General features: G+C 47.8%; 1 protein-coding gene across 2 annotated transcripts; it reads right to left on the bottom strand.

Annotated features, from left to right (window-relative positions):
• Nucleotides 1-734: 734 nt before the first annotated feature.
• On the bottom strand, nt 735-12600 carry Ndufv3 (NADH:ubiquinone oxidoreductase subunit V3). Of its 2 annotated transcripts, XM_029533033.1 has the most exons (4): nt 12461-12600; nt 11066-11189; nt 4169-5290; nt 735-949 (listed from the first exon to the last, which is right to left on the bottom strand). In XM_029533033.1, the coding sequence occupies exons 1-4, from the start codon at nt 12506-12508 to the stop codon at nt 807-809; spliced, it is 1437 nt and encodes a 478-aa protein (XP_029388893.1). In that variant the 5' UTR covers nt 12509-12600; the 3' UTR covers nt 735-806. The 2 variants fall into 2 exon arrangements, with proteins under 2 accessions (XP_029388893.1, XP_021077175.1); XM_021221516.2 differs by lacking the exon at nt 4169-5290.
• Between the last annotated feature and the right edge of the window lie 947 nt (nt 12601-13547).

The raw sequence follows: 13547 nt of genomic DNA, 5'->3' as shown, positions 1-13547 counted from the left end.
ACTGAATGACTTCCTGTGAGCTTCTCTATCCGTCCTCCTGACTTCCCAAGTCTCTATGGTACTTTTCTTACTACTCCTATGCTCACTTCCTGTCAGCTGGTTGCTTGCTCTGCCTCCTGGCCTCTGGCTGACTGTATTTAATCCTGCTCCCACTATTCAAGCAGAAAGCTCCTGGATTAAAGATGTGTGTTAAGGCTGAGCCACAGCACAACTAAAAGCAGGTTTTCCCAGGAAATCTCAGGGTCCACAGTGTGATCAAATATCCTGCAATTTTTGTGTCATGTTTGAATCAGTGTAATAATGCCTTTCCCAGCTCCCTCGGCTGTGGCTCAGACCTGGCAGTAACTGCTGCCGACCAGTACGAGGCTGAGCGGGCCGGATTTTGCTTTGTTTCTCTCTTTTTATGGATCCCTCTGGCTGGCCGTAGACTAGCAAGTTAAGAGGGATGTGGTACACAGCCGTACCCAAGTGTGTTCTGAAACAGAATGTCCCTCCGGCCTTGTTAGGGATGATGAGGTTAGACGTCTCCAGGAGCTGCGGATTCTACACTTGATCTTAGCCAAAAGGCCGAGAAGCGATGGAGCTGCGGATTCTAACCGGGAAGAATCTGTGACCACTTGACTGTGGCCCCCTGGAGGATACTACCCAGTAGCGTAGACTATACGAGTTATCTGATCGGGATGTCGCCAAGTCATTCTCCGGGAGGTGCGAGGGGAACTAACCACACAGTGAGCTTTGGGACTGCCTTTTATTCTCACAGGCAAGGATTCATAGGACCCGACACCGGGGACTACCCTGAGCTGAGCTCAGTGCCGAGGCGACTCTCGTCCCGAAGAGGGCTGTGGCAGCCTGAACCTGGACAGGTCCAGGTTTAGGTCCAGGAAGGTGTATGTGTTGTAGTCATGGTGTTGCAGGTTCTTGTAGGTGGTGGTGTCAGTCGGCTCAGGCTCTGTGAAGAAAGGTGACAGGACAGCAGTCAGACACACACCTCCGTCTGGGCGCTTAGGAAGCAGAACTCTCCACACTACCAGTTTATAGCGTCTGAGCACTCTAACTAGAAGACAGGAGACCTTGAGAGCCCTGTATCTTCAAGGACAATGTAAAAGAGTCACCTGAAATGCACGCTGAACCTAATGGTCTGTCTTACAAGTTTGTGTGATGCATAATCACAAAGCATGTGGAGACAGAGTCACTGTAAAAACTCTAACCCCACCACAGAAACAGTCCCCGGCCTTCCAGGAGACTCTGCTTTTTGTTGTTGTTAATAAGATGGCAGAGTCTAACCTCTCGGAGAGGGGACAGCACAAGGCTGCTTCGTTTCTTAACAGGACCAGAGCACCTTGCCTGGATTTTTGTTGTTGTTGTTGTTTCGAGACAGGGTTTCTCTGTGTAGCCCTGGCTGTCCTGGAACTCACTTTGTAGACCAGGCTGGCCTCGAACTCATAAATCCACCTGCCTCTGCCTCCCAAGTGCTGGGATTAAAGGCGTGCACCACCACTGCCCGGCTTCTTTTTTTGTATTTTTTAAAACTTTATTATTATTATTATTATTGTTATATGTAAGTACTCTAGCTGTCTTCAGACACTCCAGAAGAGGGCATCAGATCTCTTTACAGATGGTTGTGAGCCACCATATGGTTACTGGGATTTGAACTCAGGACCTTTGGAAGAGCAGTCGGTGCTCTTACCCGCTGAGCCATCTCACCAGCCCCTTTTTTTGTATTTTTAAGCCCCAGGTTCACACTATGCATTTGGAAGGATCTGAAATTACAGATGGACTCCTAGGTTGTGTAAAAATACACAGGAGAGAAATCACATTCTTTTGGACGTCTGTATGTGATGGAAATAAGCACGTGCAGACATGAGAAAAACCTGAGTGTTACAATATTGGTAAAAATGGGTATGTGAGCCCAGCGGTGGTGGCAAATGCCTTTAATCCCAGCACTTGGAAGGCAGAGGCAGGCGGATTTCTGAGTTTGAGGCCAGCCTGGTCTACAGAGTGAGTGTTCCAGGACAGCCAGGGCTACACAGAGAAACCCAGTCTCGAAAAACCAAAAGAATAAAAGGGTATGCGAACCCAGAAAGAGCTGTAGCTTTGCCATTTTAACGTTTTGAAAATTGTTACCTTCCAAACCATAGGGAAAAAAAATTAAATCTATGCACCTAAGTACTTGATAATCTTAAAACTCAACGCATGGGACTAAAGCAAAAGGACGGGCTCTTCTGCAACTCAAATGCAACAAGGCAGGAGCCAAAGCAAAGCAGTGTAGCTGCAGGGTAAGCCTGTGCGGACATCTTCCTGCCTCAGCTCTACTCAACTGCACAGCACAGAAGCAAACACTCCACCAACTTAAATACATACTTCTCTATTCCAACCCCAAAAGCTGTTTCTCTTCATTTAATTTAAAGGAAGGAGGAAGGAAGGAAGGAAGGAAGGAAGGAAGGAAGAAAGAAAGTCTTATTAGAGTTGGCATCTTCTCTTCCTTGGCGAGCTGATGATCTTCAGTGTGTGGAAGGTGTACCTTCAAAGCCACAGAGTACACAGTTATGGCAGGGCCGGCGAAAACTGATGGGAGCCGGGAGGGTTATAAACGATCAATAACAGCCCACTATAAGCAAGGAGCTTTGGGCATGGACACTTTGTGAGCCTCAGCTGCCAGCAAAGAGGGCTGGGGGATGGAGGAGAGGCAAGTCTTTGTTTCGGCAGTATTGGACACGGAGCCCAGGACCTTACTCGCTGGTTAAGCCCCTTATTAAGCTACACCGGCAGCCCTGTGAGTCGTGGTTGTATTCCCCGAGAAATAACCTAGGAATTCCCATTCCTGTGTTTCCGTGCTAGGTTTAAGATCTCTAGTTGAGCCGGGCGTGGTGGCGCATGCCTTTAATCCCAGCACTCGGGAGGCAGAGGCAGGCGGATTTCTGAGTTCAAGGCCAGCCTGGTCTACAGAGTGAGTTCCAGGACAGCCAGAGCTAAACAGAGAAACCCTGTCTCCAAAAAAAAAAAACAAACCAAAAAAAAAAAAAAAATCTCTAGTTGAAATCAGGTCTGAAAACCGGAACGGGTCGGAAAAGCAGGTCCCGAGGTCTTAGAAGTCTGGCGTGCATTGGTACCTGGTGAATTAGTGAAGGAAGAGAAATGGAAAAGGAAGAAAACATAAATGCTGTAAACATCCTGGAAGAGTGAGTTAGTACACCAGGGTGATGCAAATTAGGCGAGGAAGGGGAGTGGCTGGGAATGACTCGCAGGTGCAGGAAGGCCCGGTTAGCGATGCTGCCATCTTAAGGAAGACTCGGGAACTGTGGATTTTAAAATCAAAGAATTCCTGTTTTCTAGGAAGCTGCCCAGAGGGGTGTCACATATGCGCAAGACCACTTAGTATGATAGGAGTATAGTACCCCTTGAGAAGCCCCTCATTAGAAACTCACAGTAGAAGATTATACAGCCCATTGTGCTGGGACAAGCCTGCAGATGCTGTCCATGGTTAGCTGTCTGGTTTGTTATTGTTGTTTTTAAAAAAGATTTATGTATATGAGTACACCATTGCTCTCTTCAGACACACCAGAAGAGGGCATCAGACCCTATTGCAGATGGTTGTGAACCACCATGTGGTTGCTGGGAATTGAACTCTGGAAGATCAGTCAGTGCTCTTAACCACTGAGCCATCTCTCCAGCCTGGCTGCCTGTCTGTTAACACTCCTTCAGTTCACTAAGGCATGGGTCTAGTTCAGTCCACCCGAGGCCTGTCACTGCCGTGTGACTGCTGCTCCTGACTTCTGAGAGCACCACAGGGTTTGCGCTGCTTTCCACTCAGCAGGGAGTCGGGCAAGTTTGTGAACTACGTGTGGATATCCTCCAAGGTTATGTGTGGTGATTCTAGACTGTGAGTTTTCATAAATTACACCGTCTAAGAAATAGTTAAGTGAGGCCAAGTGGTGCATGAGAGAAGTCAGCACCTGGGAGTCAGAGGCAGGGGGATCAGGATCGCAATGCCAGTGTTAGCTACATAGCGAGTTTGAAATCAGCCTGCGCTACCAGAGACTCTGTCAAAAAAAAAAAAAAAAAAAAAGAAAAGAAAATAAAGAAAAAAAGCTACTCCTTTCTAAACACACAGAAACTCAAGAGGGTTCTTTAGGATCTATACACACTAAAGGACAAGGAGGGTCTGAACCAAGGCAAGGTGTACCCCGTGTGTCGGCCAGGACTTCCTGGGGTGGGCCTGCATCAGTGGGCGGGGCTTCGACTGCCACCGGGAACCTCCCCTCCAGCTGTGGTCCAGCGCTCTCTTCAAAGGTATCTTTCTCCTGAACAGGAAGTGTCTTCGAATAGCTCACTGGTTTCTGATCTTCTAAGGTCTCCTCCGCGGCCTGGGAACATCCTTCTGGCACCTGCTTCTCTGGGCTTTCTTTTCTGACCAGGGGAGAAGTGGTCTTCCATCCGGGCTCTGGCACTTTTGGTTCCAGATGCCTAGCTCCCGACCTGGGGGCAGCGGCTGGAGGATGTTCTGCACTGGTCTCTCGTATTTGCATTGTGGGCACTGGCCCACTAGTGGGCTGTGTGGGTACTCTGGCTTCCCTGTGGCTGGGTAAGATTCCTTCGGCTTCAACTGGCTTTGTGCTTTCCTTTCCTTTCTTGTCTGGTCTCAGTTTCCCCCGTCGGTGTTCTTCCTTCACGTTTTGCTCCAACATCTCAATGGACTGCGGCCGGGATGTCATGGGCTTGGACCTGGTTTCTTTGCTGTCTTCTACAAGCTTGCTGAAGGTTGCTTTCTTCTTAGGCTGCAGGGTCTTCTCTGGGTAGATGACATCTGTGTGTGGCTTTTGGACCTTGGCCTTCTCTTTTGCAGAAACTGGGATTTTAGGGGCTCCATTCTTCAAGGGCCGGGAGGCCTCCGGTTTGGAAGACCCTGCCTTGCCTTTGCTTGCCACTTGGGGAGCACGGTCTGAGTCTTGTTCCTCCCCATCAGAGTCTGAATCTGAGGAGCTGGATGAGGAAGATGAAGATGAAGATGAATCGTTTGTCACTTTCTGCACATGCTGCTGAGCCTCTGAGTCAGAACCCCATGCTTGGGGTGGAGGCATAACTTTCTGAGGAAACGCTACCAAAGTCTTTCTTGACAAATGCTTCGGAAGCCCTTCATCTGTGGGCAGCAGGCTGCCACCAGGGTGGGGGCCTGCCACAGCCCCACCTGTGTTCTCCACTGATGGGTAAGAACTGGGTGGAGGTGAGCTTTTGGACAGTGCTGCTGCTGTGTGCGTGGTTAGGAGCTTGCCCCTCTCCTCTGCTCCCACATCTGGGAAATGGCATAAAGAGGAACACTTGTTATTTAAGGAACAACTCAAAGCCACAGACATTTCATTGCGTACCAGCGTGTTATAACACTGTCCAGGTAACATAGGTTCCGGGAACCTCCCTGTGTGCCGGGACAGCATTAGGAGTGAGCAGACTTGCCCTCTGAGCGCAACCTTCAAGGAGGGACTTTCTGTTTTTTTCTTTTTCTTTTTTTTTTTTTTTTTTTAAGATTTATTTATTTATATATGTGAGTACACTGTAGCTGTCTTCATACACTCCAGAAGGGGGCGTCAGATCTCATTACGGGTGGTTGTGAGCCACCATGTGGTTGCTGGGATCTGAACTCAGGACCTTTGGAAGAGCAGTCAGCGCTCGAACTCAGAAATCCGCCTGCGCCTGCCTCCCCCGCTTTTTTTTTTTTTTTTTTTTTTTTTAAGGAGGGACTTTCTCACCAACAAGAGCCATAACTGACACCATTTCTCACACGCATTGCTTCCCGGAGGACAAGTATTCTTAAATGACCCCTCAGATTTACAACAGGTAAACTCTAATGCAGACAACAGATTCTTTCCATTGCCTCCACAGGTTTTACAGATGCATGGTGTCTTGAAGCGCTAACACCACTGGAGTGCTTGGTGCCTCTAGAAAGTTCAGGGTTTGCCTTCCTGAACAAAGCAGCAGCGGTCTAGACAAGAATGCTCGGTGCACCCCCGTGAGACGGGAGACAAGTTAGGAGGGCAGAGGGAGTGGCACTAAGCTTTTCATGTAAAGCTTCCCTAAAAAGGAAGAAAAGCCCCCAAAATCCTACAGGTCACGTGGGGGCTTCTTCAGCCAAGAAAACAAGTTTTACAAAACCTGAAAGTCTAAATTAATTTAATACCACACATATCACTGGAAACAGATGTTAAACTGCAGAAACAACAACAGCAGAAAGCCCAACAGGATAAAATGTAACAACAACAACAAAAGCTTACATTTCATAGTCATTTATGAAAGAGCAAAATAAAAATAAAAGAATCACAGTAGAGCCAACTTCAGTGAGTCTTCTCAGTTGTCAATCTTTCTAACCGCACAGAAGGAAAACACGGGACAGGGCGAGTTGTTAAAATGGTAAATTACACTCTGAGCAGAAGTGGAACAAAACATTCTTACAATTCTTAAGACAGGGATACAAGCCGGGCGGTGGTGGCTTCGAGCCTTTAATCCCAGCACTTGGGAGGCAGAGGCAGGCAGATTTCTGAGTTCAAGGCCAGCCTGGTCTACAGAGTGAGTCCCAGGACAGTCAGAGCTACACAGTGAAACCCTGTCCCGAAGAAACGACAACAACAACAACAACAACAAAACAAAACAAAAACAACAACAAAAAGACAAAGACAGGGATACATATATTGTACAAGTGCCTTCCTCCTCCTCCATGGTAGAATCAGGCCCCTCTCACCCATCTTACCATGGTGGTACCCACACCAGGGGCCAAGAACCTACGATTAACTGGTGGAGTAGGAACCAGGAAGAGTGGTTTCCCCAGCCAGAGAAAGAGTGACGGGCACTGTGAGGGGAAGGGAGCAGAACCAGAGCAGTGGTCGACAGCTGAAACCAGCCCCAGACACCTAGGGTAGTGACTGACACGCTGACTCAGAACACATAGTTCCAGGTCATTGCTCGGGAGCAGGGAGCACGGCAGGGAGGCAGGGGCTCTCCCTGAGCCACAACTGCGCAGCCCAGAATTCCCAGAATTCCCAGCTCCTAAGCCAGCTAGCCCACTGGTGTTTTTCTGAGCTTGACTCTTGCAAACAGGAGATGGCCCGAGGGTTGGGGTGTGGTCCCCCTGGCTTTCTTTAACAAACAGCTTACCCCAGACTCCTGCAGCCTCCTCTCCGAGCACAGAAGGGGACCATGGCAGCCTACAAACAACCACATCTATGAATACTATCTAACGGCGCCAACCGGTTCTCCCTGTGGCAGCACTATCTCTTAAGACACAACTCAAATTTCTGATTCTCTGGCTGAAAATGGAGAACACAGTCTTCAAGCTTTTGGTCAAAGAAACAAAGGCTGCTGTGCAGTGGTAGGACTGAAAAGACAGCTCAGTGTGTAAGAACAGGCATCGCTCTCGCAGAGGACCCTGGTTCAGTTCCCTGCGCCCACGCTGGGTGGCTCACAGTAGATTTAATGCCCCCTTCTGCCCTTTATGGGCACTGCACTAATGTATGCATAGCTACACAATGACATAGACACGTACCCAAATAAATAAATAAATAAATAAACAAATAAAGTGTAGAAATGATACTCAGGTATGTATAGCCACAAAATGACATAGACACACACACACAAATAAGTAAATAAATAAAGTGTGGAAATGATAAAACAAATTGGCAACCCAATGGTTTATGAAACCAAGCTCTCTCACAAAGGTACTTTAAACATGCTGGAGGAGTGAGATCACTCAGATTTCACAGGCTTGGGATTATACGTGGGTAAAGACTTAAAAAAATAACTAAAAAATTCAGGAGAATCCAGATCTCCCCCACCCCCGCCCCGTCTCCCCCAGAAGTAAGACAGTAAGTAGTACTACAGGGGCCAGAATGTCAAAGTTGAAGGCAAACCTCTCTGGCGTGACACTTCAGCTCCTCATTACTAAGAGGTGTGCGGGGTAATGTGTAAGACATGTTCACACTATGCTCCCCCCCACCCCCCATTTACCTCTGGTTAATATGTCTAACTTCTAGTTATAGAAACTACACACTTTTAAACCTGGGCTGGAACCTAAATGGAGAACCAACTTTGGCTTTATACTCTTTATAAGAGCTACCCCAAAGCAAGGTGTGATGGCTCACACTTGTAATTCCCCTCCCCCCACAGCACCCCGGAAGGTCAGAGTTCAAGCCCAACCTGTACTACATGACAGAATCTGGGGAAGAAGCAGAGGAAAGCAAAACAAAACAAAACAAACTGACAGGAAGCATTGATGCTGCTTAGCCAGTATCTAATACATCCGTACAATGGGCTCTGGTGACAAGATCCAACAAACAGCCGAGAAAACCCAGGCACCGTCTCCATGATGGGCCTGTGGGAGCATCCTGGTACCAACATGTAGTGGCAGCTTTCCTGGGGAAGGAAGCTCATGCTAAAATATGGGAGCCTCCAGAGTAGGGCAGAAAATATTGCCCCAGAGGGTGGGTCCTAACCCACTCCCAGTGGCTGGGGATTAAGAGCAGATGCAGAGAGCCCCAGGGGCTCCCAAAGCCACTCTAGTTGAGATGGTTTCTAATCCCTGGCACTTCAAGGGAAAATACAGGCCCACATGTGGCTAATTTAGGAGTGTGAGCTCTTCTTCTCTGTACAGAAATTATTTTACATTAGAATATACAAGGGTAATATGCAAAGAACAACTTATTTCTGAAGACCATATTCCACCCTGAAGTAAAATGCCATTCACAAAGTGGATGAGCATGCACTTGGAGTGTCCGTGCACACACCACAGCTTCTATAGCCCCACAGCACCCAGGGAGCTGGCAAAGCTGTGGTCTCAGATGGCTGCAGAGGGCCGGGAGCTCCCTGGGGATCCAAGGCTAACTCCCCGGCCAGGTCTCCCTTCGCAAACCTTCCCAGGACGACAGTACTTCTATCCACATAGACACCTGTTCTTATATTGTAGGCTCTTGGGTCCTAAAACCCATGTAGTCTACAATCATGTATCTAGAAGATAAGATTTGGGCTGGAGAGATGGCTCAACGGTTGAGAGCACTGGCTGCTCTTCCAGAGGTACTGAGTTCAATTCCCACCAACCACATGGTAGCTCACAGTCATCTGTAATGGGATCCAATGCCCTCTTTTGGTGTGTCTGAAAATAGCTACAGTGTACTCACATACATAAAATAAATCTTTAAAAAGAAGAAGAAGAAGAAGAAGAAGAAGAAGAAGAAGAAGAAGAAGAAGAAGAAGAAGAAGAAGATGATGATGATGATGATGATGATACGATTATGACATAACTTAAAAATTCACCAGAGGCTGGTGCAATGCACGCTTTTAATCCCAGCACTTGGGAGGCAGAGGCAGGTGGATTTCTGAGTTTGAGGCCAGTCTGGTCTACAGAGTCCCAGGACAGCCAAGGCTATACAGAGAAACCCTGTCTTGAAAAACAAAAACAAACAAAAAATAATAATAATTAAATTAAAGACTATGCCATATATGGTATACAACTTAATTAACATTCTTTTTTTTTTTTTTAAAGATTTATTTATTTATTATATGTAAGAACACTATAGCTGTCTTCAGACACTCCAGAAGAGGGCATCAGATCTTGTTACGGATGGTTATAAGCCACCATGTGGTTGCTGGGATTTGAACTCTGGACCTTCGGAAGAGCAGTCGGGTGCTCTTACCCACTGACCTCACCAGCCCTTAATTAACATTCTCGTTGCAGACATTTCTTAACTATACTGAGATTATATGTCTTGTCATTGTTGTTTTAAAATAGTCCTCGTGTTTAAGATTTCTGTTTTTCTTTTTTCTTTTGGTATTTTTCAAGACAGGGTTTCTCTGTGTAGCTCTGGCTGTCCTGGAACTCACTTTGTAGACCAGGCTGGCCTCGAACTCAGAAATTCACCTGCCTCTGCCTCCTGAGTGCTGGGATTAAAGGCGTGCGCCACCATGCCCAGCCCCAGATTTCTGTTTTTCAATGCATCCGAAAGACGAAGAGAACTGTATTTTAAAAATCAGGCAGGTTTAGGTAGAACTGAATCCCATCCCTCTGGAATTGGGCCAGGATACCTTTATTGTGGGGCTGATAAAGGTGTGTATATAGAGCAGGAAAGGCCGTGGGCAGGCACTGTCTAACAGTGCGAGCATTTAACACTTATTGATGGTCAGTACCAAGGAAGGGAGAAAGCAAAGGATTTTCACACACTCAAGCAGAGGAAATGCTATTTTAGTGAAACTAAGACTAGACTCAATTACCACTCCCCAATCCCATGTTAGGAAGGTAGATCTGCCAAGAGGCAGCTCTGTACACTTGTTCAAGGGTAGATGAGGGGTCCATGAATTAAGAAACTTAAATTCGGGGGCTGGAGAGATGGCTCGGAGGTTAAGAGCACTGGCTGCTCTTCCAGAGGTCCTGAGTTCAATTCCCAGCAACCACATGGTGGCTCACAACCACCCACAATGAGATCTGACGCCCTCTTCTGGTGTGTCTGAAGACAGCTACAGTGTACTTACACATAATAAATAAATAAATCTTAAAAAAAAAAAAAATGTACCGCATTTCATCTTGCCTGGCATGAGGCCATCCTACACTGGTATTCAGAGAGAGGAACAAGTGACAGAAATCAAAATGACTTTGAAGAGAGCTGGACACCAACTGGGTCCTTGCTGCGTGTAGCACAGGAGAAGTGGTGGCTCGTAATTCCCTCCCCGAGGTCATGATGCCCACCAGATGGTGATGGGGCACACCAGGAAAACCTCACCAGAGTCTTGGAGAGTCAGGAAAAGCTAAAATCCAGGGACAAGAAAGTAGGGTGGGGTCTCCCTATTTCACGATAGATAGCGTGTGTTCCTGAGGGCCTTGAAAGTGCCAGCGCCCTTCTGTTCTCCCTGCTGGGTTGGCCATTTAGGAAGCACTACTCCATATCTAGAGCTAACACAGAGCATCACCAGTGAGGTCCACTCTTCCATCTCATTTTGAGCTGCAGTCTTAGGTTATGTTGCTGGCCCACCTCACTTCATGCTACTGACTTTGCATCCCTCCCCTACACCCCCAAGAGCATCTTTAAAACCTCACCTTTGAGCACACTTTGTGTCTTGGGATGCAGTTCTTTCTCCTTGGCACTCTTCTCTGACTCTGTAGACAGTGTCACTGTAGAAACCAGTTCTCCCCGGAACACCCTTGCCTCCAGGAGCGCAGCCTGGGGAGAGCAGACAAGCAAAGATCCTCACCTCCATAACAGCCATTACAATGGGTTATATATTAATATCCATGTGGCAGTTATTACAATGTTCATAACATGGGAATTATGAATATTCTGAAAAGTACCCCAAAAGCTGCAAGAAAAATATACCCCAAGTTCCAGGAAAACCACTGTTAGCATCTGGGTAAATGAAAACATCCTTATTTCCCTCATCTCTGCAGAAATTTCCCAAAACAGGCACTTGGAAAGTTTTTATGAAAAATAAAGACTTTGCCAGCTTCGTTATACAAAGCTTCAGGATATCTTGGAAAAGAGCCTGGTTCTATGTTCTCCAGAAACCTGGGGCTCGGGGGTTAGGAGGTGGATGGGAGACAGACGCTTCTGAGAAAAGCTCTTGCTGTCACGTGTCCTGCAAAGCCTCAGTTGGACAGACCTGTGTTAGCATGGGGGAGGCGGGAGGGAGGAGGGAAGGGACGTCAGTCCCTCTGGACGTCAGTCATCATGGCCAGCTGTAACCCTCAGGCCTGGATCCTGGATGCAAGGCCCAGTGGGCTCTCAGCCCAAGACTTCTGGGTCTTAGACAGGGCAGCCAGTTTACTGATTATTTCGTTACTCTACAAAATACTATGTTTCTTTTTGCAAAATTATCTCGCTACACTTAGTAAAGTTGCAGAAACACTATCTACTAGTAAATAGGATGTAGATAATTGCTTCAAAAGTGTTACAATGTGAGAAGAATCTTACTGTAGTTCCGCCCGCAACCGCTAAGGTTTGTGTTAGATGCTTCATGCGGGGGAGGGGGGGGCAAAAGAACCGGAAAACTTCTATTTTTACTGATGATTCTCCGCGTGTGTACAAACTATGTGTACCGATACACGCTGAAAAAAATCGCTGGGAGCAATATATCTGAAGGAATAATTAAATAGTGCCCATCTGACGACAGAGGCCCCCTGTCACCTGTATTTTATATTGCTGTGAGCATTTCCTGCTTTGGGGCCGGTTCAATGACAGCTCTTGACAAGCAAGCGCAGGGCCCTAGGTTCCATCCACCGAACCCAACCCAAACAAAACACAAAACTAGTTTTGCAGAGAAAGCCAGGTTTCGTTTTTTAAAACAGCCGAGGAGCCTCGGCTTCACTCCCGCAGAGAAAACCCTTCTGTCCGGGTCAGGTGAGCACAGGCCCTGGGACCCCTCTCCGCACCGGGCCCACGGGTGCAGCTAAGGGTCAGGCTAGGGGCCGGGTATGTCCCGCCCGTTCGCCCTTTACCTTCAGCGCCCGGATCCGTCCTCCCCGCAGGAGGAGAGAGACCGCCATAGCACAAATGCCAAGAGCCGAGGTCGCACCTAGGTACGTGACCTGCTTGTGCACACGCACCACCCCAGGCTCCGCCCCGCGTCTACGTTCGCCAATCGTACACCAGGGTAAGCCCAAGCGTTTGCGCGCGCATTCTGGGCGGGCTCCCTAAGGCCACGCCCCAACCGAGTCCACCAATCCCGGCTTCGGGAAAGCGCGGGGTCCGCCCCTGGGTAGATCCTGTTGAAAGTCCCGCCCCTCCGATTTGGGCCTGCCCACCTTGCCCTGATCTCGCCCTTAACTCTGGTCTAACCTACCAAAGTTGCACAGCTAGAATCATGTCCTCTGCATTTCTGGTTCGACTTGAGAGACCTCTGTGTTTGGTGAGATCTTTGTGAGTTTGTTGTTTCTTGGTGGTAGTGCGCTTGCCCAGTAGAGGCGTGTGGCCTTGAACAAACCCGAAGCTGGGCCTGGTGGTGCCCACCTACCATACCAGCAGTAGGGCTAGTTCAAAGATAGCCTGCTCTTTACAGATCAACTGTAAGGATTATAATCAATAGATAAACTCGGGGCTAAAGAGATGGCTCAGCGATTAAGAGCACTGACTGCTCTTCCAGAGGTCATGAGTTCAAATCCCAGCAAAATATATATATATTTGATAAACTCACACACATGCACACCCAACTTCACCAGTTGAAGACCAAGCCTTTAACACACAGGGCTTTTTGGAGAACCATATCTAAGGCACAGCTGTGGAGTATGTGTTATTGGTTATCAATTCCTCTTCCCACTGATTGATTGGTACCCCTCACACGTTTGCCCATTGCATCACACAGATGGATATGTCTATAACTCCAAATTTTCACCAAGGAAAATTCAATGTCAGTGAAAGGGTTCAGGACAATGAAATGAATTACTGGGAAGAAAAAAATTATTAGTGCTATTAATACTGTGTCCAGGTTGTCAGGGGGACAACGGCATGATGGGAGCTCCAAGGAGTGTTCAGGCCCCAGAGACAGAGTGCATGGCCAGGTCTCTGAAGACTGGAGACAGACAGCCC

Source organism: Mus pahari, chromosome 21, assembly GCF_900095145.1.
Source record: "Mus pahari chromosome 21, PAHARI_EIJ_v1.1, whole genome shotgun sequence".
Taxonomy (NCBI): domain Eukaryota; kingdom Metazoa; phylum Chordata; class Mammalia; order Rodentia; family Muridae; genus Mus; species Mus pahari.
This window is presented reverse-complemented; position numbering and strand designations above follow the sequence as displayed.

Excerpts from the sequence above, each read along its gene's own strand:
- Ndufv3 (XM_029533033.1), bottom strand. The coding sequence starts at position 12,508 with ATGGCGGTCTCTCTCCTCCTGCGGGGAGGACGGATCCGGGCGCTGAAG. Across the intron at positions 5,291-11,065 it reads GACACAAAGTGTGCTCAAAG|ATGTGGGAGCAGAGGAGAGG; the intron begins GTGAGGTTTTAA and ends GCCATTTCCCAG. Across the intron at positions 950-4,168 it reads ACGGGGTACACCTTGCCTTG|AGCCTGAGCCGACTGACACC; the intron begins GTTCAGACCCTC and ends CTTTCTTCACAG.